The sequence below is a fragment of the Culex pipiens genome, chromosome 1 (genome assembly GCF_016801865.2).
Source record: "Culex pipiens pallens isolate TS chromosome 1, TS_CPP_V2, whole genome shotgun sequence".
Taxonomy (NCBI): Eukaryota; Metazoa; Arthropoda; class Insecta; order Diptera; family Culicidae; genus Culex; species Culex pipiens.
The window spans coordinates 134,001,039-134,017,492 of record NC_068937.1 but is presented as its reverse complement, the minus strand read 5'-3'; the positions used below and the strand labels follow the sequence as shown (position 1 = coordinate 134,017,492).

The 16,454-nt window shown below is 42.4% G+C and overlaps 1 protein-coding gene across 1 annotated transcript in view; it reads right to left on the bottom strand.

Annotated features, from left to right (window-relative positions):
- LOC120422589 (ETS-like protein pointed) overlaps positions 1 to 15,347 on the bottom strand; it is a 58,117-nt gene extending 42,770 nt beyond the window's left edge. Inside the window, exons 1-3 of the mRNA XM_039586080.2 lie at positions 15,235 to 15,347; positions 13,398 to 13,601; positions 8,756 to 9,010 (exon numbers count right to left, since the gene is read on the bottom strand). Coding sequence (XP_039442014.1) covers positions 8,756 to 9,010; positions 13,398 to 13,601; positions 15,235 to 15,337 — 562 coding nt within the window. The 5' untranslated portion in view covers positions 15,338 to 15,347. The remainder of the gene's footprint in view (positions 1 to 8,755; positions 9,011 to 13,397; positions 13,602 to 15,234) is intronic.
- Positions 15,348 to 16,454: the final 1,107 nt, after the last annotated feature.

Here is a 16,454-nt window from a genome sequence, read left to right as displayed (position 1 = left end):
CGAACGAAGGAGAGATCCCTCTAGACCGCCACGCAGCCGTGTGTGTAATTATACATGAAAATAATAATAATACGGCTCATGGATTTCGGGATCACTATGACACACAGAGGATGAAGGATGGAATGGAAGAGGGACCAAACAGAAAAGACACTTGCGCGACCAAACCGGAGGGGAAGAGCACTTACCTCTTGGTCGTTTTTTTTTTGAGGTTAGAACGGAAATGAAACCAGATACTTGTGTGTATTTTACACACATTTTTTTCTTTTTCGAGAACTCACTCAGGAGTTGTAAAAGGAATATTGATGAAAGAGATCGAGCATGGAAAGATACTTAACGACCTGAAAGTTGGTCTTTTGCGTAAGTTTTTAACGAGATTACAGCGATCCTAAATTGCGATTTACGGCTAGGGATCGCAGCAAGCCTAGAGCGCGCGCACGTGGATAATTCTGCCCGCACCGGAAGTGCACGCGATCCGCCTGATCAACTGTCAAAAGACGACGCTCTTTTGTGCTCTCGCCAAGATGGCGGCCCAGGATAATGCTTGCCAAGCGTTCATCAACAATTGTTTGCTCAAACGCGCACGTGTTCGCCTCCAAATCAATTGTTTTCAACATTTATAGAGCAATTATGGTTTTTTGCTCAACGACCCAGTTCTGTTTAGCTCGCACACTAGTCGCTCCTACCAAAACTAGCTGCTTCTTCAAAATTGATGAAAAAATTGAACAATTTTCAGCAAAGCGCGCTCAATTGAAGCGTGCGCACGGGCGCTTTTTCTTCTTCCACCTCTTCGCGATCGTTCGGAACCACACACATCGGATCTAACCGCGGTTCGGATGATCAAGTGAGGGAGAGAAACAGACACAAACGTCAATTTAGCCGGGCTCGTTCAACTCTTCTTCGCGCAGCGTGTACGCAGAAGCTACCCGCACACACACACTCACTTTGTATGTGTTGTGTACAAAATATAGGTACTTTTTCCTTCTTTCTCTCGCTTGTTTTTTTTTTTTCGCCTTCTCGCCTCTCTATTCTCTTATTCAAATGAATTAAATCGTTAATAATGACAACATCCGGTCGGGTTCTGACTCCCCCACCTTCTCCGCTTCTTCCTTGGTCAGCTCTTTTAAGTGAAACACTGCAAACTTTCTTCATCTTTTGCTGCGCTACTGGCGTTTAAGAATTTTGGAGAGCAATTTTCCCAAATTGTTTTTCAGATTGTTTGGTAATCATAATTCCGACGGAGTGGCCAACCCCTTGCGCTCCCAGCTTGGTCAAGTCACATTTCACCCAAAATTTGACGTTTAGCCTCAAAACTAATTTTTGAGACGGTCAAAATAAAACCAACTCATTTTTAAGTATTTTTGGTTTAGATTAAACTGAGTAATTTTTTATTGTCGTATAAACGTCGTTTTATTTGGGGAAAAAATCAACAATCATTTTTGAGGATAGCAAAATGACAGTTCGTTGAGCTGTTTTTCAAGTGTCCAACCCCTCGTGTCAAAATTCCATCCGCGCCAGCCCCCGGAGGCGTTTTCCCATAACCTCACAGTTTGTCGGTTAATTTATCCAACTTTATATGCATTTTTTTCTTCAACGCGATAAGCTCGAGGAAGCATGAATCATTGCGCCAGTGCGAACTAGTTTGTTGGTGTTGCTGCTGCACCGGAGGCAAATTGCAATCAAATCCCTCTCGAAACTGGTTCGGAATCGATACGGTGCAAAAAAAAAAACCAGGTGAAAGGTTCCTGTCAGAACTCAGTGCCGGATTCGGAGTGAGTGGACGCCTTGAATTGTTTCCGATTTGTGTTATTAACATTTAAATTTGCTGAGACAAAGATCAACATTTAATTGATTATGACCGTTTTAATGTTTGTGTGTAGAATGACATTTGCGTACACTGTAAACAGAGTTGAACCCAGTGCAAACATGCCTGAAGCTCAGAATGCAGAAATAGTCGACATAATCGAAAGCTATGTCGACTTTCAAAAATAAAATTCAAATTAAGATAAACATCTTGTTTAAAATTTGTAAAAGGTGTTTGTGAACTCGTTTCCCCACAACATCGGACGTCGCCTATCCGACATTTCCCACGGTCCCATCGGCGCGCCATCTACCGTTCAACGCTAACTTTCCATGCAAATCACCTTTTGTCGCTTAATCGACGACTCTCCAACGTTCGCAGTTTCCGATTTGCGTACATAAAAATGTTACAAATCAGTCCGGTCCAGTTACTCGGATGTGGCCCAACTTCCCTCTCTCCCTCTCTAGTCTCGTATCGAAAACTTGTTTTCGCTTATTTCCGGTCCGGCTTATGCTGCGTGCGGAGCGCGCTTGAAAATGACATTAAATACGGAACATAATCTCGTTTAAGAGTGTGGTCGTTCATTAATTTTAATATGTGCTTCCTCTCTTTTCCCGGGAGATTCTCAGGCCTCCGCGAGATCAAGTCATCAAAGGAGGCTGAACGGACGGGACGTCCAGTTTTAGAACAATCAACGGCGGTCACAGCAAGCGCTGCGCCGATGCCGGAGAAAGGGAAAGGAAAGAATCAATATCCTTTGGAAGTCGGCCTGCTCAGATTTGTTTACGTCGACGTAGTCGAGAGGTGCAAAAAAGTGCATCGCCCCGTTTCCTCTGTCATTTAGCAGCGGACGGGCCCGAAAAAGACATATACTGGAGACCTCATGAAACTAATTGAAGCCATTAAGCTGCGGAGTCACCTGCAATTATGCTAATGTCTTCGCGCAGCCTCCGACAAAACGACAACAGAAAGAAAGAGTAAAAAAGCGTCCAGTACTAATTTACCGTGTGCGGTGAAGTGCCCGACCGCGGGCCGGAGGAATAAAAATTATCAGAAGCATTAGGCCCGCACTTAATCTTCACTTCCTGGCCCAGTTCCGAGCGTGCTCGCTCAAGTCGAGCCCGGAACGGGCCGGTTTTGACAGTTTAATCGATCCCGCGACCAGTAATCGCGGGCGGAAGTAGTGAGGTGAGCTGACGCTAGCGCCGCGCACCGGCGATGCGTAGAACTACGCGTACAAGTGTCAAGCGAATTTCGGTGGAAGAGGTAATCAAATTTGATACGCGATTATCTGGGTGCGCGCGCCCTGGGAGGTCATAAAACAAAACAACAAATCAGCGGTTTGTATCGCTCCCGGTGGTGGTCGTAAACAAACTTTCACACCCTTTCCTCTTCAGCGTGTGTTGCGATAAAAACTGTCCCGCTCTCCCTCCCACGACCACCACGCACTTGAGAAGCCGATCAATTTTGGGTTTTGTTTTTCGTGTTCTTCATGGGAAGAGGGCGAGAGGAACCGAGGATCGACATATCTTAATCTGTGGGAAATGTAAACAAAGCGCAGCAGGAGCGTGTCATCCTGTTGGGAGGTTAGGTAGCGACAGGAACAAATTTATGACCTTTCTCGAAGATTCTCGGAAGTCGCAACGGAACTCGCTTGCCCAACGAATTTTTAACTGAATATGACTTATTTTAATTGACAGTGTGACAGATTGACAGGTTTGACAGCCCGCTAACCACGCGCAGGAACCAAAGTGAAAACGGAAAGTACGCTTTTCACGCCACACTGGGCAGCAAAATTCCCGCGCTTGCTATGTTGTGGAAGAAGTCGCGATTGCGCCAGCAATACACCGTCGTACATGTGTTTCCCCCAGCGGCTCGCAAACGTTTCGTCGACCAACGCCTACTATGTTGTGTTGTAGCGGCCGTCGCAAGCAAACATTGCATGACTTCTTTCTTCCAACAAAATTTCAAAACACTCACACTTGCTAGATGCTTCGGTGTGTGAGTACCGTCCAGTGTTGGTCCGTTGTTTGAACCGCTTTGTTTTTGTTTTGGTCCCGTCTCTGCACCCAGCACCCGCCAACTCCTTCGGCTACTGCACAATAACACGGCGCAGCAATAGACCTACTTGCCCGGCGAACCGTGCCCGAAGAGGGCCCCCTCACCAATACAGCCCAAACTTTGACGAAGAATGCGTCACCGTTCGTAGCGTTCGGACAATACGGCGAGCGTTGTCGTTGGGTGTCGTGGCGCAGCGTACTTTGATTGGGACCGATTGTTGTCCTCGCCGGGTCTCTCAAACGGTTATTTTTTTTTTTTCGCGCTAATGGAATTTTCCCTTTCGTTTTGTTGTCCGACGCCAAGGCCTACTACTACTGTCGAGACACGAACTCAGGGGGCGGAGAAGACCGAAGACTACGCGACTCAACAAGTATCTAATAGGGTTAGCTGAGTTTTTTTTGTTCGAATCCTTCAAGAGGGGTGATCCCAGGCAAATCAAATCAAACGATCCGATGACAGCGAAAATGTTTGGATAAAATCAGAGGGATAATTGCGTTACCCCTGTGCGCCTTTGATGTTTTCTCTATTGTCGGAGGGTCCTTAAGGATCTCCTCAAGGAAGGGGAAGAAAACCGGTCGCACGTGTTTTTATTATCTTGCAAATTAGGGCTACGCCAGAGGAGTGAAGGAATGTCGTCCTTGAGCTAGGTTAGCTGCGTGGCAACTTCGAAAAAAAAAGATGGCCGTTAGCTGTCAGTTTGCGCGTCGCGCCATCTTGGATGACTCACACTGTCTGATTTACGTCTGACGACGCGGTCTGTTTTCAGGGTCCCTATTGTTCTCCGTAGAAGTTGATGTCGTTTCGGTTGAGGTGCTTTCGTGTGTAAATTCTCTACCCGTTGGACGGCCGAGGTGACCCTCCGGGTTTATGAATGGTACCGCGATCGAGGCTTTGAAGAGACACGCTAATGGAAGGTTTTCGAGTTTTAGAGAGAAAAAACTGATTCTTGTCACGAAGGGCAGCGTATGACAGTTGCGGAATGTCAAGGTACACGCTTAAATTTAATGCTGATTTTTTCGTGTACATCGAAAGCCGTTCTCCACCTGTAACCAAGTGTGACAGCACTACAAAGTTGTCGATTCTGGCCACGGCCCGCTCTCACAATATTTGCCAAAGGCGTGACCTAATGATGGCAAAAATAAACATTAATTTACGTTCACATGCGAGGTTTCACTCGCGGCCCGTCCCGAAGCGCGACTTGCTATTGAAAAAAAAAACTAAAAGCAAACAAACAACCGAAGCAGGCCTGGCTTGCCAGAAGAAAAAAAACAAGATGGCCGCGTGACAACATTTGCATGCCGTGCCAACCAATCGCAGTGCCGACTAGATCTTCAAGAAATCGCGCTCAACCCAATCAAAATGGCCGCGCGGTGACCTTCAAACTTTTGCACACCTTGCGATACATTTTAAAATCATTTTCATTTTTCGATGACAGGTCGACGAGCGTAAAATTTACGACTAACCTTAACCTCGTTTTTCTTTCTTTCGCGTACACGCTCAAAGTGGATGGATCAACTATGATATTGCATCACCGACAAACTGACCGAAACGCGACATGTGTCCATCAGAGTGCACAGATATTTTTTTTAATGATGTGTGCACCGAGCAGAAAGTCCGAAAAAAAAACCAAACGGTTGACCTTTAAAGTTGGAAAAAAGAATCACCGCGCACCCCCTGCAACAATAACAAATACATGACTAGTACGAAAACAAAACCAAAAAAAAGCCCCGCCAAGACGTTTGCTATTGGTCACGCTAGATGGCGCCCGAAAACGAAATCTTTCGCCGCTGCGCCTTCAAAAGTGTAACATTGAACTATAAAAGCACTCGGTACACCCTAGCCGCAACAATCATAACCTACAAAATTAATTATCATAAATTATGACAGATCAGTACACGCGCGGCTACCGCCGCCGTCAAAATTTGGCAACACCTTGGACTTCTTCTTTTTCTACTCCGTCCGTTTTCGCAGTACGCTAGAGAGGCTGATTTAAAATTGTAATAGCAGGCCACGAAAATTAAAACAAATATTGACCGCGCGCGTAGCTGGACTCGTTTGTTGCAAGGTGCGAGGAAGGTATTTTGCTCAAGACATTGAAAAGTGCAATAAACGTGCGCGATTCACCTGGCTGGTTTGACACAAAGTTGGTGCGGAGCAGCGTCATAAGGTAATTGTTTTGGTTTTAGGAGTGCATTATTACGGTGAAGATTTTCCGTTTTGTGAATTTGTTGGCATTGAGAGTTTTGTTGCGAGGGGTGTAATTAAAAATACTGTTGCTGATTAGATCTTTGTTTGCTTTTCAGGTACATTTTTGCCTTAAAAAAAAGAGAACTGTCAAACTGTTAATCTGTCAAATGTCAATCTGTCAATTTATCAAACAGCCGAACTATCGAACTGTTAATCTGTCAAGTAGTCAATCTTTCCCAATTTTGGGTAATCCTACACCCTTATCATGACTTACTCAATATTCGTTAAAATCAAACCTACTCATAAATGAATAACTCGATTCCGAGAAAGCTCGGTTTTAAGAAAACTGAGTTATTTTGAACTAAATCAAATTTTAAATGTGTAAATTCAAATCGAAACCACAACTCAAACTTCTCGAAAAAAAAAACACAGTAAACTTCAAATTTGAAACGGTAAAGGAGCACAATTGCAAACGTAGAGGGGGAGAGCTGGAAGTCACGGTCGAGTTGAGCCAAAACAAAGGTTCTCCCAACCTGCACCGGTCACCGGTCCAGTGTCCAGCCACGTGTTTTTTTTTTCACTGTAACTGCAAGAGTTGCAAACAGCACTTTAAGACATAGACTAATTTTAAAGACATTTTTGGTCAACATTTTGACGGATGTCAATTTGACACCAGTGATGCCATTTTTTTTTTCTTTTTATTAATTCTGTTTTTCAAATAAAAAACAAACTTCGACAAACAAATCAACAACAACAGAAACATAACCTATAACTTTCTGTGCCGTGTTGTGCCTCCCCCTGTTGTTTGAGCGTGTATTCATTCATAAAGAAGAGGGAGCACAAAGTATTGAATGAAAATCACTTGATTGTTGGCTTTCGGGCTCCCCCCGCCCCGTTTTATGGACGTGCCCTGCCTCTCTTTTCCACCCTCCCACCCCACCCCGTGGAAATCAATTTTCGAGTTCGGTATTGAGCGCTCGCCACAGAGTATTATCATTAAAAAATAAGCGCTGGCAACTTCGAGCGAGCGAACGCGCGATGAGCCAGCAGATTCTTTCGTAAAATACTATTTTATTGGACGATAGAAGCTTCGAAAACGAAAAAAACGCGCAACTCAGGTGACTGAACCACACATTCACATCGCAGCAGGCATTTGCGGCAAACGTCAGTTGAAGGTGGAAGTGGGCGGCCATCTTTAAATTTCAGCAATATCTGTGGCTACTTTGATGTGTTGTGGTCAAGCCGACGTTCTAATATTTAAGTGTCCATGGCGACCACCAAAGCTGGCAGCCCTGCCGCGCGCTCGATGACTCCGATAGTGAAGTTCCGATGAGCGTGTATGCGTTTGTGTATTCACACACAACGACGCGGCGCGGCCTACTCGGGATGGATGATGGTGGCGATTTCCAGCGATGATAACAGCGCGCGAGCTGTTTTTAAATGAATGAGTCGGGTATAACTCTATGAATGAAACGAGCTGAACAAGTGTGAGTGTGTGTCTGTGTATTTCCCCCTGCATGCTTTTTCGCGAGAAGAATTGCATGAATGGAGAGTTTATGGCGTCGTCATCGTTAAAAAGTTCTCAATGATAACGGGGGCACTTCCATGCGAGTTTTGCAATGAGTTCGTAAAATTGACAAAAACAAAACTCTTGGAGAAATCGTCTCAACACATTTCACAAGAGGAAATACAACGATCTTAAATTTTTCGCTTTTGTTGAACAAAAAAATGGGTGCTTTCGATTGAGAGTGTAAATTTTGACAGCTTCTGCACTCTGAATTCGACCTTACGGAAATATGCATATGTCTGTCAACAAAAAATAAAGAAGTTCATGAACTACATATACAAAAATAAGGAGTCAAACGTCATATTTTAACAGTGTCTATCTGCACGTACAAATAATTGTAGGCAAGTTATAACATTTTACTAACTGAATTTTTAAACTTTTGGAAAAATTATTTCTTTTGATTAAAAGTGCATATTTTGACAGCTTCTGCCCCAACATCAATGTTTGTCAACAAAGTCAAATTTTACTCCTTTTTCGACAGTGGCGATCTACACTCAAAAAATGTTTTAATCAGGCACAAGATTTTGCTCAAAACAGACTTTTAAAGAGTATTTGTTACCACTTAAAGTCAAAAGCTCAACCGGGGATCGTGCGGTGGCCAATACGGTCGGTCTAACTTTTTAGTAAGACCGCACGTGGTCCTTTATTAGAGGGCGCTCGATCAAAGTGTACGCGCACAAAGCAGTGATATACGCCACTCTGACCGGGGAAATGGCACCCCTCCTAAAAAGGGTAAACGGTCATGTTTTGGACGATTCAAACGTGCTATATTCAACCGAATTCAGTCAATCCCACGTTACAGTCCCATAACCTTTCGGTGGAACCATGTTACGAAACATTTCTCTCTTTCCCTGCCCATTTTCTCGTATTTTGTTTTAGTTAATATATATCGAAATTATATGCCTTCTGTCCTGCTCTAACTTCCCTCTCTTGGAGCGCAAACCCATTCCGATATGTGTGTGTACACACACTTTATGTAACTAATTATATGGTGATTTTTTTTCTACTTTTCATCTCCCCACTCTTCCCTTCTGCGCCCGTGATTTCAGCCCTTCTCCAGCGAGTTCATTGGGTGGCTTTTAGCCGATAGTTTTGTGATTTTGTAACAAACAAAAAAAAACAATTTCTTTGCCAACACTTACCGCTGCTGTTGTTGGAATTGCTGGCAGCACTGCCGCTGCCGCTACTAGTCGTCGTTGACGTGGACGACGTGCCACTGTTATTGCCGTTAAAGTGCTGATCCTGCTGCTGCTGCTGGCTGCTTAGCCGCTGCAGGGCGCTGTTGTACTCGCTGAGCTCGCTGACGCCGCTGCTGGCCGCCCCCGTCGAGCCGCAGTCGTACAGGGCGCTGGCCGCCGAGGAACTGCTGTTGTTGTCCTGCAGGGCTTTCTCGCAATCTGGACGGGAAGAGAATTTAAACATCAATATTGCTCAAATTGAGTCAAAATCAATCCTACTCAAAAATGAGTAGGCGAGTGAAATGTCAAACTTTGTCCAATTTTCAAGTTTGGGTGAATTTCACTAGTTTCATTTCATTTAAAGTTAAAATCACTCAAATTTGACATTTGATTCACTTACTCAATTATGAGTAAGTCTGGTCAAGTCAAAACATTAAAATCAATCAAATTCCGTCCACATCAAACCAACTCAAAAATGAGTAAGCGGGTAAAACGTCACACTCAAAGTCAAAAGTATACTTTTTTCAAGTTCACCCGTCGTCACCCTTATAAAAGGGTATCGAAAATGTACTAATTTTGACATACCCTTTTGAAAGGGTGACGCCGGGTGAACTTTAAAAAAGGATAGAAAGTATCCTTTTGAGGGATACTTCTGATTTTTAGTGTCAGATTTAGTCTTTAGCCAAAGACATAGGGGGAGAGGGGGTAATATGCACCCCCTAAGGGAAAACTGTGATTTCTCAACCATTACAGCATTACTGTGGAAGAAATTTGTTCGATGTTCTAAAACAACTATTATTCTTCGTCATCCATGTGAAAAAAGTTTTAAAAAACCTCAAAATTGTTCGAAAATATCAAATTTCTAAAAACATTTTTGATTCATTTCAAACAACCATGCGGGGCAATATGCACCGCAACATTGGGGCAAAATGCACTACAACAACGGGGCAAAATGCACCACAACATGGGGCAAAATGCACCGGGTAAAAGCCGTTTTCACTAGTCACCACTAGATGACACCGCTGTTTTTACAAAGGAGCTTCACAGCAGTGCATTTTGCCCCGACCACACTTTTTGCAGAAAATTTAATTAAAAATGCATTTTTTTGATGTTTTTGGACTCATCTATCTACAGAATAGTGAAGATTATGGCAAAAACTATACACCTCAATACTTACAATAACAATAAATGCTTTTTATATTGTCCAAAAATCATAATGAAAGTTCAATGAAAATTAGATGAAAACACAACATTTTAAAGTTTTGCAAATAACTTAAGCTGTTTTTATACTACGATGCTCAAATTTTAGTATTTTAGTATTTTAGGTTTAGTAATGTTAAGCTTCCAATTTCTATGAGTTTTTCCCGGAAAATTCTTCCAAATACCGAAAAAAGCAAGGGGTGCATTTTGCCCCGGGGGTGCATATTACCCCCTCTCCCCCTAAGATAGCGTTTTTTAATAACGAACGCAAAAAGGGGAAACCAATAAAAAAAATATCGAAACAAGATGCAAAATGATGGCGAAAACAGCTTTCCAGATGCACGCCACGTAAAATTATTGAGAATTTATTAAGCAATGTCAAATTTCGTCCAATTTGGGTAAATTTCATCGAGTGCTGTCTGAGTTAAAATAACCCAAATTTGATTAAAATAACCCAAATTGATAACCAAACTCGAAGTTTGACTGAATTAAAACATCAAATAACTAAATTTTCGTCAAAATTAAACCAACCCAAAATTGATTAACGGAGTAAAATGTCAGATTTTGTCAAATGTCAAATTTGATTATTCAATAAATTCTGAGACAAAATCACAAAAATTTAACATTAGAGTACACTACTTATTTTCGAGTCAGATTTGTTTTGACGCAATCTGTGTGAACCTTTTGATTGAATTTGCGAATCAGTTGACTCTGATTCAAAGTTACTCATACAATGTATCCGTCAATCTGACCCCAATTGTACCCAGTTAATTCAATCAGTTGTCTCCCACACCGACCAATTATCCAATTTCAATCTGTTGTCATTGTTGTTGTTGTGCGCGATCGAACCTAACCTCTTCTCAACTCGAAATGTCACACAAACTCAATTGACCGTTGCTCGTACGTCCCCAAGCAAACTGTAAATAGGGTGACATGACCCTTCACTGATTTGATTATTTATTTTCATTGTTCCCGCGCGAACTCATCTTAGTGTGCCTTGGTGAAGTTGCCGCGATGCTTTTAATAGACTCAAAGGGCGGGTTTTGATCTTTATTTCATGTAATTGAATAATAAAGGCATTTTTATTAGACCAAGGAGAGAGGGGGTGACATCTGGCAACTCTTCTAAACGGCAGCAATAAAAGTTGGGAATTTTCCCCCTTCATAGTTCTCCCCGGTATCGTTTAGCTTGCGTGATGTATAAATTAGAAACGAACGGGCTGTTATCACCCAGTAACCATCATCATCAAAACAACGCGATTTGACGTTTGCAATTTGTTTGTTTTCGCGAATCTTCAAGCGTTACACGCTGACGAATGGTTGCGAGTTTGGGCAGCTTTTGGCTGCATGGGCTCACTGACAGTTCGCGAACGCAAAGCCTACCGTGATTGATCGAAGCCTGCCATCTGCGTTGTTCGCCGCCCGGGTTGGATCCGATTGTGGGCAGCGGGGCAAAACCAGTAATTACACCAGTTGTATTACGCCATAAAAACGGCAATAACAGAACAAACGACAACGAGTTGCGCGCCCGAAACCAGTACATGTGTACAACTCGGATGAAAATATAGAAACACACACACGCACAACGACGGCGTTCTAACAATTGAAAATGATTCTTAATTACTTGGCAAAATTAGCATTTCAAAAGGCAAACACAAACTAGTGGTAGGCAACAAACGTGGTCGTCGTCGAGTATTAGGGAGAAATCGTGGCCCGGCATCCAGTCGAATGACCCCGCATCGTGTTCTGACCAGAGCTCGAAATCGTCGTCGTCAATTTAGGGAGTCGTTCAAGTGTCCACTCAATTACGGGGCTGCGCCTCGTTGACAAAAGGAGAAGAAATCACCGCTGGATTTGTGGCTTTTGCGGACCCGCATTTTTTCGGCAATTGTCAAACGCGCGCGGCGAACGCTGTCAATTGATGGAATCTGAGGGTCATTGAGCTCAGGGAGCGGGAACCGTGGTGTGGGAGCTGTCAGTTTGACAATTTTGAAACGCTGTCAACTTTGTAAAAAAGATGTTTTTCATTCGAAACATCCAACGGAAATATCTATTTTTGCGTAAAGCACTTGAACCGTGTATCTTGACAGCTGTGAGCTACACGCATATTGAGCAACACTTTCATTCTAAATCACTCAGTTTTCGTCAAAAATTGATCTACCAAAAAATTAGAAAACAAGTTATATGTCAGATTTGTGTTAATTTCACTCAAATCTGACTTTCGCCCAGCTTACTCATGTTTGAGTAAGTTTAGTTTGGACGGAAGCTGAGTAATTTCAAATGTGCAAAAACTGTTAAAATATTTGATGCAAAAGTTTTTGAGATTCATATGTTTTCCCTATAAATGTTAAATTTAATCACGATGAAATTTTCCCAAAACTCCCTACAAAAACAAACTTTTATCCCTTCAATCTGTTCCGCCAAATTGAATCGTAATTCCTCGTTCGGCTCAATTTCCCCCTTTTTTCGGGCGCAGCACGGAACCAATAAGAGGCCAAACGAGGTCAACGAGGTTTGCGCCACCATCTCTTCAAAAACCACTTGCACTTGTTGGACCTACGGCCCAGTTATGAATTCAATCACCGGGTTCGTCATTGCGAAAATTCAATTTGTTCCCGAAAAAGAAACACAAGAGAAATTAGATTCGTGTCGTTCGGTTCTCTTTATTTAGGGAAATTGTATCAATTGATGTCCATTACTGCTAAGCATCAGTGCTTGTTATATTTTTATAAATCTGAAGCGGAACATTTAGTTTTTCAAACATGTCAAAAAACACAAATGTCGTTTGCCGAATTTTTATAATTCTTTACTTCTGTCCATTATTGCTCTGTGTACAATGTAATAAATGCATAAATAAATGTACAATGCACACTAATTTTTTTTTACAGATTTCCCTAGTTGAAAAATTGGGAATTTTAAATCGAAAAACCATGCTTAAAAATATAGGTTGTGAAACGCACAAAAGCGAACCAATTTTCGGTTAAAATATAACCAAAATCGGCAATTTTGAGGAATAAAAATTCGGTGAAATTTTACTTAATCCTGAAAACAAATTTAGTGTGTAGTTTTGACAGTTTCTTTGTCTGTAAATTTTAAACAGCTTTGTATGGAAACTAATGTTCTAGTCGGAGACGGTGGAGTCGAGTCTTTTTGAAAACTAGAGTCGCTTCAAAAGTTTTGCCGCAGTAGAATGCCAGCTTTATGTGTTTAATTACATTTAAATGATTATCATTTTTTAAAGAATGTTTCTTAATGCTAATCAATGTTTTTCAAGAATTTCTTTATGGTTTTAAATTTGTTATTTCAAAACAGGAATCTAAGTTGTGTCTTGTCTAGTTTGTAAACAAAGATTACCGCAGAGTAATACCACCTTCAATCTCAATTTCTTATTTTCAAAACTCTCTTACCTTTCTGCAGCTGCTCCAGATGCTCCCACAGGATGTCCCCGGTGAAGGGTGGCGCGATCGCTAGGAAACCCTCCCGACCGAGCCCGACAATGTCGCGGCCGCTCATCTTCAGAAACGGCTCTTTGTTGACACTTTCCAGCGAGAACTCCTTGATCGACCAGTTCAGCCAGATGATCACATGCTCGGCGGTCCATTGTCGGGGATCTGTTTGACAAAATAAAGAAAAGAGAAGTCAAGTTCAAGTAGCTCGTCAAATCCCAAGCAACGAATTCGCACGATTTCGACAAAGGCTCGTAAAAGTTAATAATTACAAAGTGACATCCCCCTCGTCTGCGTACCCACCCCGCACAGTGTCGGGCTCCAGTCGGTGAGTGCAGCGCCGCGTCGCGGAGAACAATAGAAATCAATTATCTTGACATTGAAAACACTGACTGCCTTTCTGGATGGCACTGTTGTGAGTTGTTGTTGTTTTCTCGCCGTGCATCGCTGACTTTTGGCCACTGTCTGCAGACCAAATGCAAGGCGCAAACCCTCCTCGGTTCGAAATCGTGTGATTCGTCTTTTTATTTCTTTATTCAGGGGTAAGATGCTTAAATTCTTACCGCCCAAAAGCTACCTTGTTCGCAAGCGAGGGTCACTGGTAACAGGTAGCATTTAGCAAAACTCTGCCACTCGGAGGAGGAGGAGGCAACTTGCCAAGTTGAAATAAAACGCAAAATAATTAACATTACTGCTCACTTTGCATAGCCGGAATTGATCGCAACCCGGTGATAAAAAGCGAGACTCAAGTCGCCGAGAGAACGCGCCCGCCCTATCAGGAATCGGGTCGACCTTTTGGCGCAGAGGCTGGCGATGTGTGTCGCTGCCTTTTTTTTATTGTTTTAAGGGCAGGGTCTCGCAGGTAGATGCGTTTCCCGGACAAAAAATACATTACATCAGGGTTTAATTCGGTACGAATATTTTCCACGCGCTGCAACTTTGCATATCCGGCTGAGGAAATTATGAATTTTAGCAAGGTTGCAAGATTTGTTGATAGACGGTAGATTTAAAGCAAGGGTCAGTTCGTGGCGGAACTGACAGCATAGTCTACGCATCGACCAATGTCCTCTAGATTGATCTTGGTAACACAATTATGCAAACAACGCTAACTTGATTAATTATCGGCTGATTTGTTGACAGGGCTGTCAGTTCCACAAAAGGTAATTTAAAACTAAATGAGGAACTGACAGCATTCTCTATGTAACGCATAATTTTCATACTCTTGACTAGCCCAACACGCTTTTTGATTTACAACATTAATATATCAAACAAGCTGAACCCGACAAACTTCGTCTTTTCTTATTTTGTTTCTCGACGTTTCAGCTTGTTGGCTTATTCAGCCTCCTGTGATCAAAATTTGATTTTACGTAACTTTTCCTATACAATCTGCAGATTTTCCGAAATCGGTTCCAGAGTGGTCAGAGTTGTAACTTTTTGGCGTAAGAATCTTCCTTGGACTTATACAAACCCAACGTAACAAAGAGCACCTCGATCCGACGCTCCGTATTGAACTGATTCGCGTTCGAACAAAACTGTCATTTGTGTATAAAGGGTCAATTTCAACCGATTCGTAGACAATGCTGTCAGTTTTGGATAAATTAATATCGGGTTGACAGCAACTCCTTATTGTTAAATTAGTAACTGACAGCATTTTCTGCCCGCATAGAAAAATATCGGGCTGATTGCCATCTAAACAAATTAGGCATCTTAATATTTTTGTTTTTGCTAAAATTGTGAAAATTTATAACAAATTATGACAAGATTTTATTTGAAGATTCTTGTAGCGACTCATACGAACCTTTGGTGATTTTGCACGACTGCACGACCTTCTCCCAGGAGGCAAAGGACGCGTACAGGACCTCGGTGAGCTTCTTGTTGGTGCCGGGCGTCAGCGGTGGCATCTGTGTCGGTACATCTGAAAAAAAAATATAAAACATCAAATTAAAAAAACCGCCACTTCATGAATCATTTACACGATCGTTTGAAGAAGGTGGGCGCTACGGCCACTTTTTAACGGCCTCCCCTCCGACTCTACGCAGAGTTAGGAATTAGTTCGGGAGGCGTTAGCGCGCGCGCTCCACAATATCGAATTTCATGGACCATTTTTCCCACTTTAAGTCGTCGCGGGGAGGAAGCTGCGTGCGCGCCATAAAAATTGGAGGTTATGTTTCGCACAGTTTTCCCGAGGGGTCGTCGGGGCGGATCTGCAGTGCGCTCGCGCGAGCGCACTCTGTAATGGGCTATAAAAATTAAAACCCTGTAAATCATAATACGATTTTCTGGCTCTGGCTGTCGTTTGTACGCAGCGTATTTAGAGCCCGGAAGTTCTCCACTTCTGACCAAGAAGTCAGGTCTACGTCGATCCCGGTTTGCCCGCCCTACCAAGTTGGTGACTCGGATCATTTTATGTGTCTACAGGTTGGTCATAGACTAGGTTGAAGATGAAGCAGCTATTCGAAATATTTAGTTGTTCTTATTTAAGCTACATTTGACTCGACCCCAATAATTTCCAACTGACAGCATTTTGATTCTGCTTTAATTCAAAAAAACTCCACAGCTTTCCACTGTCTCATGTTTAAAGACGTCTTTAAGCTGTCAACAGGCATATTAAAAAAGAATTATTTTCTGAACATAAGATCTATATCGAGCCAATTTTTTAAAACAAGTTAGAGTTCTAAGAGATGACAAATTAAAACATATCTGAAAATAATAAAACTACCTGACACAAACTTGACAGCTGCAAATGTTTCATTCCATGATACCAGCTCACATCTCTCTTAAGATGACAACAAAACTTGAAGCATTTCCGACAATTATCAACATCGCCCTACACTTTTCTCAACGTTAGAGCGACAAAGTATAATTTGACAAATACAAAAAATAAACGACTCCTAAATATAAGAAAATCTCACTCTACATACGACTCTACATCAGCCTGACATCGTGCATTTTGGTTGAAATCAGTGAACCGACAGGAAAGTAATCGGAATACTAAGGATTGCACAAGTAAACAAAATT